The following is a 20,124-nucleotide window of genomic DNA, read 5'->3' as shown; positions in this document are numbered from 1 at the left end:
ATTAGAGCTAATCTACTTTTCTATATGCTTGAAATTATTGATACATATATACTCTATTTTTAAACTATTGCTTTTGGGTTTCATTTGTCACTCCATAAGACAGCTTTAGATGACAGGATCATCTTAGATGACAGGTATAATCCTGCTCATTTATCATGTACTAGGGAAAACACAAATGAGAGAGGGGCAAATAAAGACTGTAGGAGAAGATTTTTTTTTTTTTAGGAGAATATCTTTAATGGCATTTTAAAAGATTAGACATTCTTTTCATTTTCTAGTTATTTTCTTTATGCCTCTAGTAAGATCTATTTCACATATCATAAAATTCATCCTATTTTCTTAAAGTTTATTTATTTTCAGAGAGAAAGAGACAGCGCAAGTAGGGGAGGGGCAGAGAGAGAGAGGGAGGGAGGGAGAGAATCCCAAGCAGGCTCTGCGCTGCCAGCAGAGAGCTCGACCTCACTAAACCATGAGATCATGACCTGAGCCAAAACCAAGAGTCAGACACTTAACCAACTAAGCCACCCAGGCTCTCCAAATTTATCCTACTAAACTGTGAAGCTCAGTGGTTTTTTATTTATTCAGAGTTTTGTAACCATTACCACAATTTTAATATTTCAATCACCCACAAAAGAAGCCCCATACCCATTAACAGTCATTCCCCACTCATTCACCCCAAGTCCCTGGCTAATACTAATCCACTTTCTGCATCTGTGGATTTGCCTATCCTGAATATTTCACATAAATGGAATCAAACAATATGTGATCTCTTGTGACTAGCTTCTTTCACTCAGAATACTTTCAAGGTTTATATCATATCATGTGTTAATACTTCTTCCTTCTGAATGGCTGAGTAATATTCCACTGTATGAATATACCACATTTTGTTGATTCACTCAAGCGTTAATTGATATACTTACAGGTTGTATCAACTAAATGTCCATGCTGCCATGAACATTCGTGTGTTTGTGTAGACAAAGTTTCTCATTTCTCTCTACATGTATAATCGGAGTAGAATTACTGTACCATATGCAAGCTCCATGTTTAGCATTCTGAAGAAATGCCAAACTGTTTTCCTCAATGGCTGAGCCACTTCTCATTCTCACCAGCAATGTATGAGGGGACTCCAATTTCTCCACATCCTCACCAACACTTCTTATTATCATTTTTACTGTTAACGCATCCTAGTAGGTGTGAAGTGGTATCTCACTGTGGTTTTGACCTTACTGCCCTGATGACTAATACCTTTTCGTATGTTTATGGTCACTTGTACATATTCTTTGGGAAATATATATTCAAAGACTTTGTTCATTTTTTCATTGGATTGTCTTCTAATGTTTTTGTTTGTTTGTTTTGAAGGAGAGAGAAACTGAGCATAAGCAGGGGAAGAGCAGAGAGAGAGGGAGACACAGAATCCAGAGCAGGCTCCAGGCTCTGAGCTGTCAGCACAGAGCCCAATGCGAGACTCGAACTCACGAACTATGAGATCATGACCTGAGCCGAAGTAGGACGCTTAACCAGCTGAGCCACCCAGGCACCCCAAATTGGATTCTCTTATCATGAGTTGTAAGAGTTCTTTATATATATATTTTTAATTTTAATGTTATTTGAGAGAGCACACGCATGCACCGGCACGCACAAGCAGGACAGGGACAGAGACAAAGAGAATCCCAAGCAGACCCTGTGCAGTCAGCACCAGCTGGACACAGGGCTCAATCCCCTGAACCATGAGATCATGACCCGAGCCAAAATCAAGAGGTGGATGCTTAATGGACTGAGCCACCCAGGAGCCCCAGAGTTCTTTATGTATTCTTGACACAAGTCCGTTACCACACACAGATTTGTAAGTATTTTCTTCCATTATGTGGGATTTCTTCACTTTCCTTTTTTTTTTTTTTAATAAGGAAGCCATCGGTGCATAAACTATTAACAGATTAACAGACAAGGCCTGTAGATATATTTCTTCTTGGACACACCCACAGTAAAGCCACAAACAGCCTTAGCATGCTTAGCTAGGTGGTCTTAGCATGCTGGCCTGGGACACGAAGTCTCTAGAAATGATGCAGCCCTCTGTGGGCTCAAATCTTCTTCATTCTAAGTCTTCATGAAGTTTTTTGTCCAGACTATTGGTCAGGACCTAGCTGTATTTTCCATCCTTCACATCCTTTTGTCTGTTCCAGAACCAGTCTGAGATCTTATACTGGTGTGAATTCTGCATAATACTGATCACACATTCCACCTCATCCTCAAAGAGTCTTTTGCCCTCTTGGTAAGGTGGACGTCTCTGCTTTCCTCAACACCACATGCACATATCTTTACCCCACATCCTTAACTGCAGTGATGGCAAAGTCTATTTTCCACTGCTCATCAATACCGACTACTTGCAAAACGTGCTGGAACTCTCAGGGAGCACTACAGACATGATGGAGGCTCTAACAGCAGCATGTAGGCCTCCTATGGAAGGCCTCTTTTCACTTTGTAGATGCTGTCCTTTGACACACACAAGTGTCAATTTTTAATTAAGTCCAATTTATCTACTTTTTCTTTTGTTACTTGTCTTTTTGGTATTTAAGAAATCACCTCCTATGGGGCACCTGGCTGGCTCAGTCAGTAGAACATGCAACTATTGTTTATTCTGGGTTGTGAGTTCAAGCCCCATGTTGGGCATAGAAATTACTCAAGAAAAATAAAGTAAAAATCACTGCCTAACCTAAGGTCACAAAAATTTACTCCTATGTTTTTTTAATTTTTTTAATGTTTATTTATTTTCGAGAGAGAGAACACGAGCACAAGTGGGGGAGGGGCAAAGAAAGCCGGGGAGAGAGGATCCAAAGCAGGCTCTGTGCTGACAGCAGAGAGCCCATTGCAGGGCTCAAACTCAGGAACTGTGAGATCATGACCCCAGCAGAAGCCAAATGCTTAAACAACTGAGCCACCCAGGAGTCCCTACTGCTTTGTTTCTAGTAAGAGTCTCATTATCTTTGCCCTTATGTTTGGGTCTTTGATGCATTTTGAGTTTATTTTTGTGTATAGTGTGAGGCAAGGATTCAAATTCATTCTTTTTCATGTGGACATCTAGTTGTCCAACACCATTTGTTGAAAAGACCATTCTTTCCCCCACTGAATGGTCTTTACACCATTGTTGAGAATCAACTAACCATAAATGTGGGAAATTTACACAATTTACACAATGGACTCTCAATTACATTGATCTATGTTATTCTAATGCCAGTACCACACTGACTTAATTACTATCGTTTTATAGATTTTAAAATAGGGAAGTGTGAGTTCTCTAAGTTTGTTCTTTTTCAAGATTGTCTTGGCTATTCTGGGTACCCCACACTTCCATCTGGATTTTAGGATAAGCTTATAGATTTCTGCAAAAAAAGGCAGACGGGATTTTGATAGGGAATGCACTGACTCTGTACATCACTTGGGGAAACACTGCCATGTTAACAATGTTAAGTCTCTGGTCCATGAACATGGAATGTCAAGATTAGACATATTCTTATTTTATCTTTTTTTAACGTTTATTTACTTTTGAGAGAGAAAGAGAGAGCGCAAGCCAGGGAGGGGCAGAGAGAAAGACACCCCAAGGAATGTAGTTTTAAAATAAGAATACATCTGGAGCGTATGATTCTTACGATGACTAACATTAGAGGACAATAATCTGAGTAATTTTCACCACCAAAGTGCTATTCTTGGGGCGCCTGGGTGGCTCAGTCGGTTAAGCATCCGACTTCAGCTCAGGTCACGATCTTGCGATCTCACGGTCCATGAGTTCGAGCCCCGCGTCGGGCTCTGGGCTGATGGCTCAGAGCCTGGAGCCTGCTTCCGATTCTGTGCCTCCCTCTCTCTCTGCTCCTCCCCCGTTCATGGTCTGTCTCTCTCTCTGTCTCCAAAATAAATAAACGTTAAAAAAAAAATAATAAAAATAAAAAATAAATAAAGTACAAAGTGTTATTCTTCATGCAATTCTACAAATGCAATGAATATTGACAAACTTTTCCTACCCTTTGCTGAACTAAGTTATAGTAAGTTAAAACATTAATTACCATGGCAATTTTTAAACTTCCACGATAGTAAACTTACCCAATGATAGCATAGAAATGCCAAATGTATAATCATGGAATGAGAAGCCACATACAATTATATGCCTTCCCTTACTTAACACTCACTATTAAAAAACGCTAACCTATTTTTTACTCTTGCAAAATTACAACACAAAGCCAGGTTTGCTGTTACTTAGACCACCTATTTTTTTTTTTAATGTTTATTATTTTTTGAGAGAGAGAGAGTGTGTGTAAGCAGGGGAGGTACAGAGAGGAAGATACAGAATCCAAAGCAGGCTACAGGCTCTGAGCTGTCAGCACAGAGCCCAATGTGGAGCTCAAACACACAAGCTGTGAGATCATGACCTGAGCTGAAGTCGGACGCTTAATCCACTGAGCCACACACGCGCCCCAAACACCTGCTATTTCTTAGCAATTCTGCGCTTTATCCACAAAATAGTACCACATCCTCATTATAAATTATCATTTGTCAACCAGAATCTCAACAAATCATATTTCAGATTGCTGCAAGTTATCTTTTCTCTATTCATCATTTAAAATAATGCATGTTAGGGGCACCTGGCTAGCTCAGTAGAGCATGTGACCCTTGATATCAGCGTCATGAGTTTAAGCCCCACATTGGGCATAGAGCTTACTTAATTAAAAAAGAAAATACCCGGGCTCCTTGGTGGCTCAGTCAGTTAAGCGTCTGACTTTGGCTCAGGTCATGATCTCATGGTCCGTGGGTTCAAGCCCCGCTCTGGGCTCTGTGCTGACAGCTCAGAGCCTGGAGCCTGCTTTGGATTCTGCGTCTCCCTCTCTCTCTGTCCCTCCCCCACACGTGGTCTGTCTCTCAAAAATAAGTAATTCCTAAAAAAAAAAAAAATTAAAAAATAAATACCCACTAAAATAATGCACGTTCTTCAGACTGGAATATCCTCCCTTAGAGGTAATATAGCCTCAAGATGAAAAATAAGGCAATTAGAGACACGCTGTCACATCTATTTCCCTCCCCCATTTTCTGTCCTACTCTCTAGTTACTGTTACTGCCTTATCAACCTCCTAATACCACTTCTGATCTCTAGTAAAAGGGACTAGTTAAAAAATAAAAAGACACTACAGCAAAACTTGGTTTGCGAGCATAATCCGTTCCAGAAACATGCTTGTAATCCAAAGTACTTGTATATCAAAGCGAATCTCCCCATAAGAAACAATGGAAACTCAAACGATTTGTTCCACAACCCAAAAATATTCATATAAAAATGATTACAATACTGTAATATAATACAAAATAATAAAGACAATACAAAAAAAAAAGAAAAATATATTAACCTGCACTTACCTTTGAAAACCTTCGTGGCTGGTGTGAGGGAGACAAGAGAGAGGAGGGTTATTATTGTGCAGGAAAACTTTCACTATCACTAACTGATGCTGACTACAGTACAGTATTGATAAAGTCTTGTCATCTACTGCATTTAATGTACCCGGCAATAAGGCAGCAGAGGAAAGGGTCTGTACCTGCAGGCAGCCTGACCCAGAATGAAGCAAAGCATTCCTAAGCCTGCTCTTGTAGGAAAAGCGAAGGACTGTCCATAGGTGCTTTGAAGGGACAAAAAACACACTAGTGCCAGTTGTGGACCCCTTCCGACGTTCTGAAAAATCACTGATTTCTGCTAAACACCGTGGCCTGAGACCGAGCATCTGAGCCTGGAAGATGATCATCCACAGTCCCGCAGGGAGAGACAGAAAGAGAGAAGAACCACTGGGCTCAGTTGTGATCATGTGACGTTCGGCATCACGTACTACTCGTATTGCAAGACATCCCTTCTTTATGAAGTTAAAACTTATTAAAAATGTTTGCTCATCTTGCGGAACACTCGCAGAACAAATTACTCACAATCCAAGGTTTTACCGTATCACCACTGCTTTCCCATTCTCAACAGCAAGAAAATACTAATGATAAAACGAGCCTTATGTTACAACGGTAAATTGTATAATCTAGTCAAAAAATTTAACTTGTATCCATGAAGTCTTTTTATATAGTGCCTAGTTCATAGTAAACAGAGGAACAAGATAAATGACACCACATGTAAACCACCAGAAAAAGCCAGAAAATAGGACATTCTTTAGGACAACTGTTTTGGTCTCTTTGATGAGTCAGTGTTATGAAAAAAGGGACCATGTGAGATTAAGAGAGACTTAAGTGACAATAACTAAGATATGATTAGATACTGATTCTGGATTAGATCCTAGATTAGATACTGATTTTGACACAAAATCTTTCAAGAATATTTTGGGACAGATTGGGAAAACAATAATTGAATAATGCGAAAGCACTTAGTAAGAGGAAACTACTTAAATGGAAAGTGGGGGGTGGATCAACTGAAGAAAAAACATTTCAAAACAGTACCTACATGTTTATCACACAAACCAGCAATCCCACTCTTAAATACTTACTCTTATATATGTATATATATATATATATATATATATATATATATATATATATATAACACACAAAGACTTGTATGTGAATGTTCATAGTAGCTCTCTTCACAATCACCAAAAACTGGAAAAACATGTCCATTAACTGGTGAATGGATAACAAATTGCAGGACACATAAAATGGAGTAGTACTCAGTAATAACAATGAACAGTCTATTACTTCTACTGACTGTGGTGGTGACTTCAAAACTATATATATTTGTCAGAATTCACACAACTACAACAGAAAAGTATGGGCAAGGTCTAAGGCCAAATGTTGATATATATATGTGGTCACAATTTCTATATTGCCTTGGACCTCTGAGGACTAGATCTTAGCAAAATGAAAGGGTTTGCTGACTTTGGTGGTATTAAAGTTCAACATATCTGGGATATACAAACTCAAGTCATTTGCGAATTGATCATGAATGTCCCTCAATGTCCACTCAGTGTAGGTGTAACTCCTATATTATTCTCATTGTTACTATTTTGAATTAAAAATGAAGAATGATTCTTGGGGGAAAAAAAAGAACTCACATAAGTATAAACTTAAAATTAGTAAATTTTGTTGTATGCAAATTATACCTACATAAAGCCAATTTTTAAAGTTTATTTAAAATTTTTAATCTAATTTAAATTTAATTAAAAATTTTAAGTTTACTTATTTATTTTGAGAGAGTGTGTATGTGAGTAGGGGAAGGGCAGAGAAAGAGGGAGACAATTCCAGCAGGCTCCATGCTGTCAACGTGGAGCCCGTGGCAGGACTCAATCTCATGAACCATGAGATCATGAACTAAGCATGAAATCAAGAGTCGGATGCTTAACTGACTGAGCCACCCAGAGGCCCCATAAGGCTGATTTTTAAAGATTATTTTGTGTATTTTTATCTTGTCTTAGTTGAAAGACCTATAAACATTTGTGTATATGTATGCAAATATTGTTGGATAAAAAGATGCACAAAAAAGTTGAGAAAGATATGTATTTAAAAAATTTTTTTAACATTTACTCATTTTTGAGAGACAGAGTGCAAGCAGAGGTGGGGCAGAGAGAAAGAGGGAGACACAGAATCCGAAGCAGGCTCCAGGCTCTGAGCTGTCAGCACGGAGCCCAATGTGGGGCTCAAACTCACAAACCATGAGATCATGACCTGAGCCAAAGTCTAAGGCTTAACCGACAGAGCCACCCAGGTGCCCCAAGAAAGATACCTATTTAGGTATTAATAGTAGTAATCCCCATATTGGTAGTATTATAACTTTATTTTTTTTTCTTTGGCTTGTCTTTTAAATTATTTTAAATTGTTTTTTAAATTTTGTGCAATATATATGTACAACTGTCATAATAATAAAGGGTTTTTTTAAACAAAGATCAATTTTGATTTAAAATTTTCTTATAGACATGTCTATGAGTTATCAATCTGTGGGTTTGTGGGTTATAAATTTAATTACAGTTGTGAATTTGGAGGTAAGTTTTTATTGTCAAAATAATATTTACAAGGTAAATAATTATTTTCTTTGGATCATAGTGAATACACATTCAATGAATATGATATGTTCCAGCATCATATTTGGATTACACTGTGTCTCTGTTTTCTTCCCAAATAGCAACCTACTCTGGCTACTGAAAAAAACACAAAAATAAGAGTAATATTAAATTTAAGCATCAGGTTTGGCTCTAACAGAGTTTTGTTTTGTCTTCAAGTATTTATTTATTTTTGAGACACACACACACACACACACACACACACACACACACACACCCCCAGTGGGGGAGGGGCAGAGACGAGAGAGAGCGAGAGCAAGAGAGCGAGAGAGCGAGAGAGCGAGAGAGAGAGAGAGAGAGAGAGAATCCCAAGCAGGTTCCACGCTGTCAGTGAGCCAGAGCCAGATGTGGGCTCAAACTCATGAAACTGTGAGATCACAACCTGAGCCAAGATCACAAGTCAGGACTCAACCTACTGAACCACCTAGGTGCCACAGCTCTAACAGGGTTTTTTTTAAAAAGAACAATCACTCAAAATAAACAAGAATTGTAACCATCAGATTCAATGAAAAATATATTACTTCTGCTTTTAGGAGAAATAGGTAATAAAAGAACAGCACATTAATAAGAACTATGGTGTAAAAAGAAATATTTCTGAGTTACACTTTTATTATTTTTAATAACACTTACCAAAATAATGCATTGTCAAATACCCTATATAGTAGCCTAGATTTAGGTAATTGCTTTTACAATACAATTGTGAGGTGTTAGAGACTTTATCTTTCACTACTCCTCAAGTACTCACAGGGATGTCTTAGATCACAGAAAAGTAATGGGGACAGGAAGAGGTTTGAGGTTTTTGCCTGTGGCTTTTCTTTGTGGGTTTGGGGTCTATAGGGGATTTTTTTTTTTTTTTTTTTTTTTTTTTTTTTTTGGTCCACGGTTTTGGGTTTGTTTGGGGAGCTTTTTTGGTTTTGTTTGTTTGGGTTTGGTGTTTTGCTTGCTTTTTGTTTTTTGGCTTGCTTTTAAATTGAGTTATTTTAACAGAATAAGATAACAAACATCAAATTCCCACCAGATGTGAGGCATTGTTCTTAATACCTATCAACATTTTCTCTTACTTAACACTTCTTTGGGATGGATATTACTGTTCCATTATACAAATGAGAACATTGAAATGTATAACAGGTAAGAATTGTCAAAACACATAGAACTGGTAAGTAGCAGAGCCAAAATCTAGAAAATGTGAGCAGTCTACTACTAAATGATGAGATCAAAAGATTTATCCAAAATTCAACTATATTTCTTCTACATACCAGCAATGAACTAGTGATAAACAATAACAATATGAAATTTTAAAAACAGTTCCATGTATAATAGCATCAAATAAAACACTAATAAATTTTTGAAAAAAGGTCAAGTCTTGGACCTGAAAGCTACAAAACACCAATGAAAGGACAGATTAAACACAATCTCTATAAAAATCCAAGCTAATTTTTTGGTAAAAATTAAAAAACTGATCCTAAAATCCATTAAGTAAGGGACCCAGAAAAACCAAAACAGTCTTGAAAAAGAACAAAGTTACAGGATTTACATTTAATTTCAAAACCTATTACAGAGCTACTATAATCAAATAGTATAGTACTGGTAGAGGGTAGACAATACAATAGAATTCAGAGTCCAAAAATAAAACCTAGCAGGGACACCTGGGTGGCTCAGTCGGGTAAGCATCAACTCTGGATTTCAGCTCAGGTCACGATCTCATCATGGTTTGTGAGATGGAGTCCCACAGCATGCTCCTTGCTAACAGCAAGGAGTCTATTTGGGATATTCATATTCTCTCTCTCTCTCTCTCTCTCTCTCTCTCTCTCTCTCTCTCCCCCACCCCCACTCTCTCGTGCTCTCCCTCTCTCTCAAATAAAAAAACTTAAAACAAATAAATAATAAAAATAAAACCTAACACATAATCAGCTGGGTTTCAATAGGGTACAAAGACCATTCATTCAATGGGCTTAAAAGCAATCCTTTCAATATAGTCCTGGGACAACTGGATCACTACATGCAAAAGAACGAATGTGGACCATTACCTTACACCACACACAAAAATTAACTCAAAATAGATCAACAACCTCAATATAAGGGCTCAAAAAAACATAAACTCTTAGAAGAAAGCACAGGGGTAAATCTTCATGACCTTGGATTTGGCAATGGATTCTTAGATATGACACCAGAAGTATGAGCGGCAAAAGAAAAAATAAATAAATTGGACTTCATCACTTAAAAACTTTGTTTTTCAACAAAAGACAGTATCAAAAAAGTGAAAAGACAACCTACAGAATGGGAAAAAGTATTTGTAAATCATATATCTGATTATGGTTTAGTATCCAGAATATTTAAATAACTCCTACAACTCAATACAAATAACTCAATTAAAAAAATGGACCAAGGATCTGAATAGTCATTTCTCCAAAGAAGATATACAAATGGCCAGTAAGCACACACACAAAATCCCCAATATCAGTAGTCAGCAAGGAAATGTAAATCAAAATGGCAAGGAGTTACCATTTTAGATCTACTAGGATGGCTAAAGAGAAACAAATACAGAGAAAAGACAGTAACAACTATTGGCAAGGATGTAGAGAAATGAACCCTCATACTCTGCTGGTGGGAATGTAAAACAATGTAGTAGTGCCATAGGAACAGTCTGCCAGCTCCTCAAAAGGTTAAAATAGAGTTACCATATGATCCAGCAATTAGAATATGCCCAAGAGAAAATAAAACATATGTCCACACTAAAACTTATACATAAATGTTCATAGCAATATTCGTAATAACCAAAAAAAAAAAAAAAAAGAAAGAAAAATACCCACATGTCTATTGATGGATAAATGGATAAACAAAAGGTGGTATATCCATCAATGGAATATTATCCAGTAATAAAAAGGAATGAAATATTTATACATGCTACAACATGGATGAACCTCAAAAGGACTATGCGGAGTGAAAGCCAGACTACTATAAGATCACATCATGTGAAATGTCCAGAATAGCTCAATGCCAGCAGCTGGTCAAAGGGGAATAAGGAATGGTAACGTGCACGAAATTTCTTTGAAGTACGATGAAAATGCTCTAAAAGCAGATAATGGTGATGTTGGGCATAGAGTGAATCTATACTGAAAAGGTTAATTTTAGGGTAGGTGAATTATACCTCAACAAAGTTGAGTTTGTTTTTTCTTTTTAAGACACTTAAAAAATTGCAATGATGGGGATGTGATGTACAGCGTGGTGACTATGGTTAATAATACTGAATTATATATTTGAAAGGTGCTAAGAGAGTAGATCTTGAAAGTTCTCATCACAAGAAAAAAAATTTTAACTATGTATGGTGATGAATGTTAACTAGACTTATTGTGGTGATCATTTTGCAATATATACAAAAATTAAATCATTATGTTATACACCTGAAACTAATGTTATATGTCAATTGTATTTCAATTAAAAAAATATTTTTAAATCCACATAAACTGCAAAAATGACTCAAAGAATAAAGAACCTAATTTTTCTTCCTCAGATGCAATCTCAACTCCTAAAGTCCTGTCTTCCTATATGTTCATATTTTTCCAGTCAAAAAAAGAGAGTGAAGGGGCGCCTGGGTGGCGCAGTCGGTTAAGCGTCCGACTTCAGCCAGGTCACGATCTCGCGGTCTGTGAGTTCGAGCCCCGCGTCAGGCTCTGGGCTGATGGCTCAGAGCCTGGAGCCTGTTTCCGATTCTGTGTCTCCCTCTCTCTCTGCCCCTCCCCCGTTCATGCTCTGTCTCTGTCCCAAAAATAAATAAACGTTAAAAAAAAAAAAATTTAAAAAAAAAGAGAGTGAAATGAAATCAACTACTGAAATTCAAAAAAAAAAAAAAAAAAAAAAAAAAACCTAGCCCTGAAATATCAAGTCACTTTCAAACAATTCTATTTTAGCATTAACTCTGAACTAAACATTAATCTCACTTTCAAAATATTGCATAAAAACCACAAATGCTCAGAAGGTCTAAGCAAATAGCCAACTTTTCTGAATAAACAGTAATTCAGATTTGCTTTGATAAAATGTAAATATTTACCTGCCTCAAAGGAACAAAATCCTTTAAGCCTAGTGTTCCCAAATGATGAAGACAGAGAAGCACGCATTTTTTTTTTTATTCAGGCGTTGTTTTAGAATTAATTTTAACACAGCTAGGGTATACAAAGTTGATAGTTTGCACTAAGCAATGTATACTCTGATTTTGCCTACAACATAAACAGTCACAGAAGTTGGGACCTGAGAAAAATCACATTTTACAGTAAATCTGACAGAGATATTAATCTCAAAAGCTCCTGAAAATGTCTCAAGAACTCCTATTTTGGAAACTCTCTGAGTTATTCAGTCTTCCTACAAATAATGAATGACCATCTACCGTGTGCCAAGCACTGCGCCGGTACCAGGATGCCATGGTGAGCTCCAAACAGAACAGGTCCCTGGCTGCTGGAAGCTTACTCTAATCAGTGCCTGTCGAACCTGCCTGATCCTAACAACTTGGGAGTGTGTTAAAAATTCAAACTCTGCTCCTCTGCCTTGGAGAGTCTGAGTCCACGGCCCTGGGAAGAGTTGTGACGCCAATATTCTTACCAAGCTACGGATGGTTTCCTCCGCCTGGGCGGTTTGGGAAGCCAAATCCTCAGGGCCATCCCGTCCCGCCCTCTGAGAGCCACACCTCCAAAGCCCATTTTGCTCAGCATCCTTCACCCCGACCGACACCCCCAAAGGAACCATGAAGCCAGGAAGGATGTCAAGCATTCCAAAATCACGCTGCGCCGAGCCACCGACAGACTTGGTTGCTTCCAGGGACGGACCGCTTACTCCCTGTGATTCCACCTGGGGCTGTCGGCACCTGAGTCTCCCAGGGCTGCACCGACACCTGTCTCCGAGCGGCTGCCATCTCCCTCTCCTGTGGGCCCTGGGCGGGGGGCAGCAGCCGCCGCCCTGCGGGAGCGAAGGCAACAGGGGAGACGCAGCGCGCAGTAGGCGCCTACTGTATACACCCCCCCCCCCCCCCGCGCGCGCGCGCGCGCACATACACACTCTTTCGAAACCGAGCTGGGCAGGCGGCGGACCGAATCCCGCCGCAGAACGGCGCGAGGCGGGACAACTCGAAGCCGCACGGCGGGACGGGTTCCGCCTCGCGGGCGCTCGTCAGTAGCCGAGGCCCGGCCCGGCTCGCACCGACGGAGTTTCACAAAGAAAGTCTCCCGGCCCGCGCCCCTCACGCACTCACCGGCGCCGGCGCCGGCGGCGACTCCGGCTCCCGCCGCCTACGGCTCCGTGCCGGGGTCGGCCCCGGTGTTGGCTCGGGAGCCGGCGGCGGCGACTGCTCCATCCCCGCGGGGCCCGGGCCGCGTCCGCCTCGAGCTAACGGTCCCGCCAGCTAGGCGCGCGCGCCGGCCCCGCGCGCCATGTTCCCGCCGTACCGCGCGCCGCCGCGGCAACCCACACCACCCCCCCCGCAACCGCGCACGCGCGCACGCGCCGCACCAGCTCCCCGCGCGCCTCCGAGGGTCCCCCCAACCGCGCAAGCGCGCACTCGCCGCGCCCCTTCCCCGCGCGCCCCGCCTTGCGCCCTCCGGAGCCGGCCGCTGTTCCCGGCGTCGAGCCCACCCCCTCCGCACCCGTCCGGCCGGGCTGGAGCGCTCGCCGTTCCGTACTGAGCGCCGCCGCCTGCCGCACTGCGGACGACCCCCGGCCCGGCCCCCAGTCCCTGCCCTGCCCTTTCTGCTTCTCCCGTCACGCCGGGCTGGCGGCGAGGGTCTGGGCCAGGAGGGAATTAGCCCTAATATATGCCGGGGGAGAAGGTGGGTGGAGAACGCCACTAAGGTGATGAGATCCCCGTCATGGAAGTGTGCAAGCACGTGCGCGAGAGTTAGGTGGTACAGTGAATGCCCATGTCCCCGGGACAGCCAGACTCAAGGGAGAAGCTGAGCTCGAGTCCCACGTCTCCACCATCCTTTGCGTGATTCGGGTAATGTCTCTGGGGGCCTGTTTCTCCTTAATCAGGAAGGCCAACAACGAAGGCATGTTTGGGGGGGCTTAATGAAACAATCCAGCTGGTGCCGGCACCGAGCCTAGTACTTACCAATTGGTAGTCGGGTGACAAGACCTAAGTACTTTTGTGTACTGGTTAAAGCCAGGGGCTCTGGAGAAGGGAAGTCTCAGTTCAAGTCTGGCCTCCACCTCACGCGAAAAGAAACCTTTACCAGGTGACTTGATTCAGCCACAGGGCCTTGGTTTCTAAATCAGCAAATGGGGAGAAGGGCAGTAATGCCTCACAGGGTCGACGTAACCTTTCAGATGATGCCAAGCTTTCCAGGCTTCTCTGGTACAATTCTGGCCCTATCCTTCCAAGACTCCTAAGAGTTTAACGAAAGGGGCTCTGCTCCCAAACTCTGTGGTATAATTAGCTGGGAGGGGTTCACTCAACCTTGGGGCTGCAGGGACTGTTACTTCCCACATCTTTGCTTTCCATCCTCTGCCCCAAACCTCTCTGAAAACCCTAAAGTTGGCAGAAAAACAACAGCAGTGAATGTCTTCCCTACTAGAAAAAGTCTCCAAGGGTTTCTTGGAGTTTGTAAATGGTTGAATTTATTAGTCTGACCTTTTACAGATACAAGTGACAACAATAATTCAACCTGGAATAGAACAAAAAGGGAAACCTATTTAAAAGCCCTGGGGTCGAAGCACACTTCAGGCATAGCTGGATCCAGGTGCTCAAGCAGTGACCTAAATCTTGAATCTCTTTCAGCTCTGCTTCCCTCCCTGATTTCTTTCTCTTACAGCTCTCTCCAGTGTCCAGGGCAGCACCAAGGTCACATATGACCAGGAAAGCAGGAGCTGTTTGCCAACAATCCCAGCCAGTCTCAGGGCTGACTTCCGTTGTACTCATTTGGATCACAAGTCCTTACCTGAGCCAATCACAGCAAGATTGGCCAAACCTGGCTAGATTGAGCCCCTCTAGGAAGAGGATGGGGTCAGCCCTTCCAGAAGGACATGGGGTGAGGACGAGTGGGAGGAGGGATGCCTCTCCCAGAAAAATAGCAAGCCAGTTACCACAAGAGACATGAGGTGAGGACAGGCACAAAAAGGAGTGGTCTACTGCACCATTATCCAGGCATGCAGCAGGGCCACCGTGGGGCAACATTACAAGGGAGTGGCAGTTACTTCAGGCACTGGGAAATGCCCCTGCACCTCTGCTCCCACCATCCACCCAGTCCTGACATTTCCCAAATGTTTGGTCAAAGGCATCTCACTTATCTGCCTGTCTTGTGTGCCCTCCCCCTCCCCCACCCCCCACAAGCCAAACAGATTATGTTACTTCCCTGCTCAAGGACTTTCTGTGGCTCCCTCATGGCCACTTATGCGGCCCTCCCATCTTTAACGATGGAGGCCAACGCGGATAGATTGCTAATCACATGCCAGGCACTTCAAATGGACCACCCCCACCCCCCACCCCCGAATCCTCACAAACACCATTTGAGGTTGGTACTTTTCTTGCACTCACCGTACAGGTAAGGAAAGAAAAGCTCATCCACTTCAAAGCCAAAGTCAGGAAGCGCAGAGAGCTCAGATTGGCACAATACTGCTACCATTTATGTTGCCACCCCAGCTCCACTTGCTCCTTTCAAAGCCCTGGGCCCACCTCCAGGTGGGAGGCCAGTGGGAGGAGCTCCACCAGGGAAGGAAACCCTTGGCATCCCATCAGCCTCCATAGTACGGAGGGAGGCAGACCCTTAGCTTTACCATCTCCCCCTTTCTCCCCATACTTCATGGGAAAAGGAAAAAGAATTCCCTCCACAGAAAACTAGAGTGAGGTCAGAAAGAGGAAGTGGATGCCAGGTGGTGGCCCCAAAAAAGCAGCAGAAATCTCCTTATTGATGAATGTTAGCTTCCGGTGATCTCTATAACAAATTACCACAAACTGGGTAGCTTAAAACAACACAAATTGGGGCACCTGGATGGCTCGGTCAGTTAAGCGTCCAACTTCGGCTCAGGTCATGATCTCACAGTTCACAAGTTTGAGCCCCGCGTCGGTCTCTGTGCTGACAGCTCAGAGTCTGGAGCCTGCTGTAGATTCTGTGTCTCCCTCTCTCTCTGTCTCTCCACCCACACGCTGTGTGTGTCTGTCTCTCGCTCTCTCTCTCTCAAAAATAAACATTTAAACACACACACATACACAAACTTATTCTCTTATAGTTCTGTAGTTCAGAAGTCTGATATCATTTCCACTGGTGAAAGTCAAAGTGTAAAGGACTGTTTCCTTCAGGAGAGGCTGAGGGGAGGATCCATTTCATCGCGTTTTTCCAGCTTCTAGTGGCTGCCTGTATTCCTTGGCTTGTGGCCCCTTCCTCCTTCTTCTAAGTGGCTCACTCATCTCTTCTGACTCCTGTGTCCCTCTTAAAAGAACATTGTGATGACACTGGACCCCTCCAGAAAAGACAGGATAATCTTCCCATCTCAGGATCCTTAACTCAACTGATATCTGTAAAATCTCTTTTGCCACATAAAGGAACAGATCCGTACATTCTGGGGATTAGGATGAGGTCACCTTTGGGAGACATTATTCTGCCTACTATGGTAGGTATAATCAGAGGGAGCTAATATAAAGTGCTCTGGAAATGGAGAAGGGCTGGCTGACTCTGCACCAAGAGGGAAAAAATGCCCTAAGAAACCACAGCCTTCACATTAAATATTCAAATGAGCTAAAAACCCATCTAACTTGGCAATCTCAGCCTCATTCCTTTAAATATGCAAACCATTCAAATCCCCATCTACCCCCCCACCCCCCCCACCCCCACCCCACACACACACACCAGGCCAGCCAAGCCTCAGAATGCTGCATACCCTTCTAATGGAAATCACCAACCACTACCCAACTGCCCAGGGCAACAGCTATGTGCCCTCGATGCCCTGGCTGGTTTATCAGTGGCATCTGAACCAAGGCATTCAACTCTTGCCATGGCCAGTGAGCTACAATGTAGCTACTAGCCAAAGTTATAAGACAAGCAACTCCTGGCATGGCAGGTGAGCTACAATGTGGCCAACCAGCCAAAGTTAAAACAGAAGCAAAAATCAGTGAGTCAGAAAGGGACAAGACGAGCCAGGCATTACAACTGCCTGGGCTCCTGATGGATCCCAGGCCCAGCCACCTATACTTTGAAATAAATCTCCTTTTTCATGAAGTGACTTGAATGGATTTCTGTTCCTTGCCACCAAGGTGTCCCAACTTCCACAGATCATGGGGCTGTACCCATTCATAATAATTGGATACACTGGCATTAGGGCTTTAGAGATCAGTCTCTTGTGAGTTTTGTCAGTGTGAGTCAATATCCCTGAGTCTGACTGTATATGGGCCTGAGGAGATGAGGAATATTAGTTTTAGAATCAGAAAGATCTGGGTTGAGTCCCACCTCTGCCATTTGCTGTATGACAGTGGACAATTCACTTTCCTCCTTCAGCCTGGGGTCTTCACCTACAACATGAGGGCAGTCAGAGGACTTAGCCCAAAGAAATCGCTGTGAGAACTGGAATAGACCAACCAAGGGAGGGGCTTTAGACATGCTCACATGCCTTATTTACATTTCCAACATCCAAACAGCTCAGAGACACCTGGGTGGCTCAGTCAGTTAAGCGTCTGACTGTTGGTTTCCGCTCACGTCACGATCTCACTATTCATGGGTTTAAGCCCTGCATCAGGCTCCATGCTGACAGTGTGGAGCCTGCCTGGGATTCTCTGTCTCCCTCTCTCTCTGCCCCTCCTCAGCTGGCACAAGCTCTCTTTCAAAATAAACTTAAAAACAAAAAACAAAAACAAAAACAAAAAAACCCAAACAGCTCTAAAACCTGAGAGTTATCCATAACTCATTTCACTGGAAAAACTGACCTGAACTGACACGAGGCTACTTACAGTCTTCTCTAACCCTTTTATTTTGAATATTTGCTGCAAAATATTTAAATGTTTGGTTACAGGACTCTGCTGAGTGTTACACATAATAGTCAGTGTATTCTTCCTAAAATGAGAAAAATTTCAAATTTTACAACTTTTCTGGTCCCATAGTTTCAGGGACCATGGACCTGTATCTTCACGAAGGTCAAGATGAGAATCTAAAACTGGCCCGCGGTATATGGTACCAAGGTACCTCCCATCTTATGAGGACTCTGGCAGCCAGCCAGTCTCTACTAACTCTACCCCAGACTTGCTGTGCCGCTTTCCCTGAAACTTTCTGAGGGGCTTTTCAAATTTGTACGTGGCTCACCCAGGCTGAGACCAAGGATACGTTCTGAGAAACCCAACAGGTTCCAGCCAACATAGAGCACCGGACAAAAAGCACACAACTTCAGGGGCGCCTGAGTGGCTCAGTCGGTTAAACGTCTATCTCTTTTTTTTTTTTTTAATTTTTTTTTTAATGTTTTCATTTATTTTTGAGACAGAGAGAGACAGAGCATGAGCAGGGGAGGGGCAGAGAGAGAGGGAGACACAGAATCTGAAGCAGGCTGCAGGCTCTGAGCGGTCAGCACAGAGCCCGACGCGGGGCTCGAACTCACGGGCCGTGAGATCATGACCTGAGCCGAAGTCGGACGCTTAATCCACTGAGCTACCCAGGCGCCCCGTAAACGTCTAACTCTTGATTTTAGCTCAGCTCATGATCCCAGGTTTGAGAGTTCAGGCCCCGCATCAGGCTCTGTGCTGACAGCATGCCTGGAGCCTGCCTGGGATTCTCTCTTTTCCTCTCTCTCTGCCCCTCCCCTGCTCATGCACTCGTCACGCTCTCTCAAAAATAAATAAGCATTTCAGAAAAAAAGCACGCAACTTCAAATACACAAAAAAGGCAATGAAAGTAAAGAGCTCAGCATCAAGCAGAAGCACAAAGCCCAGGTTCCACTAGGTTCAGAATTGTGTATTGATGATCGTGGAAAAGGAACCGTCCCCATAATTACGATAGAAACGATAAAACACAGACTTCAAGAAAGTGGCAGCAGGGTCCAAGAAGGCAGGTTGCTTTCATTCAGCCAGTGTTCACGACACAGCAGCACACACAGCCAGACGCTTTGTGGCGTCAGCGTCCTCTGCTTCCCCTTCAAGAAGTCGCTTTCGACTCGTGGAAGGCTGGAAATAAAAAGGGAAGAATGTTCAAAGAGAGCTGTCGGCTTTAAGATTATCAAAGTGTCCCACTAATGCTTCTGGTAAGTTTGGAGCATTTCATGTGCAACTTCTAGTACCAAGAATTAGGAGTCGTCCCCCTGGACACCTGAGTCCCCACCATGCCTCCCTGGACTCAGACATGCTTATCAAATGGACATTTCTCTCTCCCTTGTGGCTTGTGAACACTTGATGTAATACTGACATTAAGCAGCATAACCGCCCTCCCTCCTCTCTGTTATCTTCTCCTAAATTATGAAGTTTAAAGGGACTACAATACCTCTTGCTGGGAGCCCTAAATCTTGCTCTTTTTTGGGAAGACCATCTTTTTTGTGTGTGTCTTTATTTTCCCATTGATAAAATACCCAGGGGACATTAGGAAGGGGAATGTTATTCACCAAGAGAAGGCAGCATAGTAATGAATAGATATTGAAGTATACTAACAACTCTGGGGGAAATAAAATTGTAACCAATAAATAATCAACCACTCACCCAGATTTTAAATTTTCAACAAGTTTAAATTTGAACTCCTACTAGAGTCTTCCAATTCTGCCTTGCAGGAGACCTCTTGAATGACAATCCCTAGCTGTGCTTGTTTAATGCATTAAACACACTCTTCATTATTAAATCTTCTAAGGGTGCTAGGGCCAATCAAATGGAAACAAAATATCTACGACGTTATTCCAAAAAATATTAAGCAATTGCTACTAAGGAGACCTTTCAAGCTCCTCACCCTTGCTCGTTAGTTCTTTAAAACTGAGGCTACTACATTTAATGACCATCATCCGAAATACCTGGGCTGGGACCTGGGGTACAGTAGTCGACTTATTTTCTTCAAAAAGCAAATTCTGAAATTTTCTCTTCATGTCCTCATCCTGTGAAGAAATGAAAAAACCT

The 20,124-nt window shown here is 42.5% G+C and overlaps 2 protein-coding genes across 22 annotated transcripts in view; both read right to left on the bottom strand.

Moving 5' to 3' along the window:
• The window catches only part of TTC28 (tetratricopeptide repeat domain 28), a 638,834-nt gene extending 625,292 nt beyond the window's left edge, over window positions 1–13,542 (bottom strand). The window contains exon 1 of one of the 3 annotated variants that reach the window (XM_045459312.1): window positions 13,315–13,542. In XM_045459312.1, coding sequence (XP_045315268.1) covers window positions 13,315–13,416 — 102 coding nt within the window. In that variant the 5' untranslated portion in view covers window positions 13,417–13,542. The remainder of the gene's footprint in view (window positions 1–13,314) is intronic. The other 2 variants (XM_045459313.1, XM_045459314.1) reach the window with 2 other exon arrangements.
• Window positions 13,543–18,970: 5,428 nt separating this feature from the next.
• CHEK2 (checkpoint kinase 2) overlaps window positions 18,971–20,124 on the bottom strand; it is a 48,431-nt gene continuing 47,277 nt past the window's right edge. For all 19 annotated transcript variants that reach the window (XM_045459298.1, XM_045459295.1, XM_045459299.1 and 16 more), the window contains 2 exons: window positions 20,022–20,102; window positions 18,971–19,194 (listed from right to left, as the gene is read on the bottom strand). In XM_045459298.1, the coding sequence (XP_045315254.1) occupies window positions 19,105–19,194; window positions 20,022–20,102 (171 nt within the window). In that variant the 3' untranslated portion in view covers window positions 18,971–19,104. The remainder of the gene's footprint in view (window positions 19,195–20,021; window positions 20,103–20,124) is intronic.

Source organism: Leopardus geoffroyi, chromosome D3 (genome assembly GCF_018350155.1).
Source record: "Leopardus geoffroyi isolate Oge1 chromosome D3, O.geoffroyi_Oge1_pat1.0, whole genome shotgun sequence".
NCBI classification, from domain to species: Eukaryota; Metazoa; Chordata; class Mammalia; order Carnivora; family Felidae; genus Leopardus; species Leopardus geoffroyi.
Note: the sequence above shows the minus strand (reverse complement) of the source record. Positions and strands in the feature narration are given on the sequence as shown.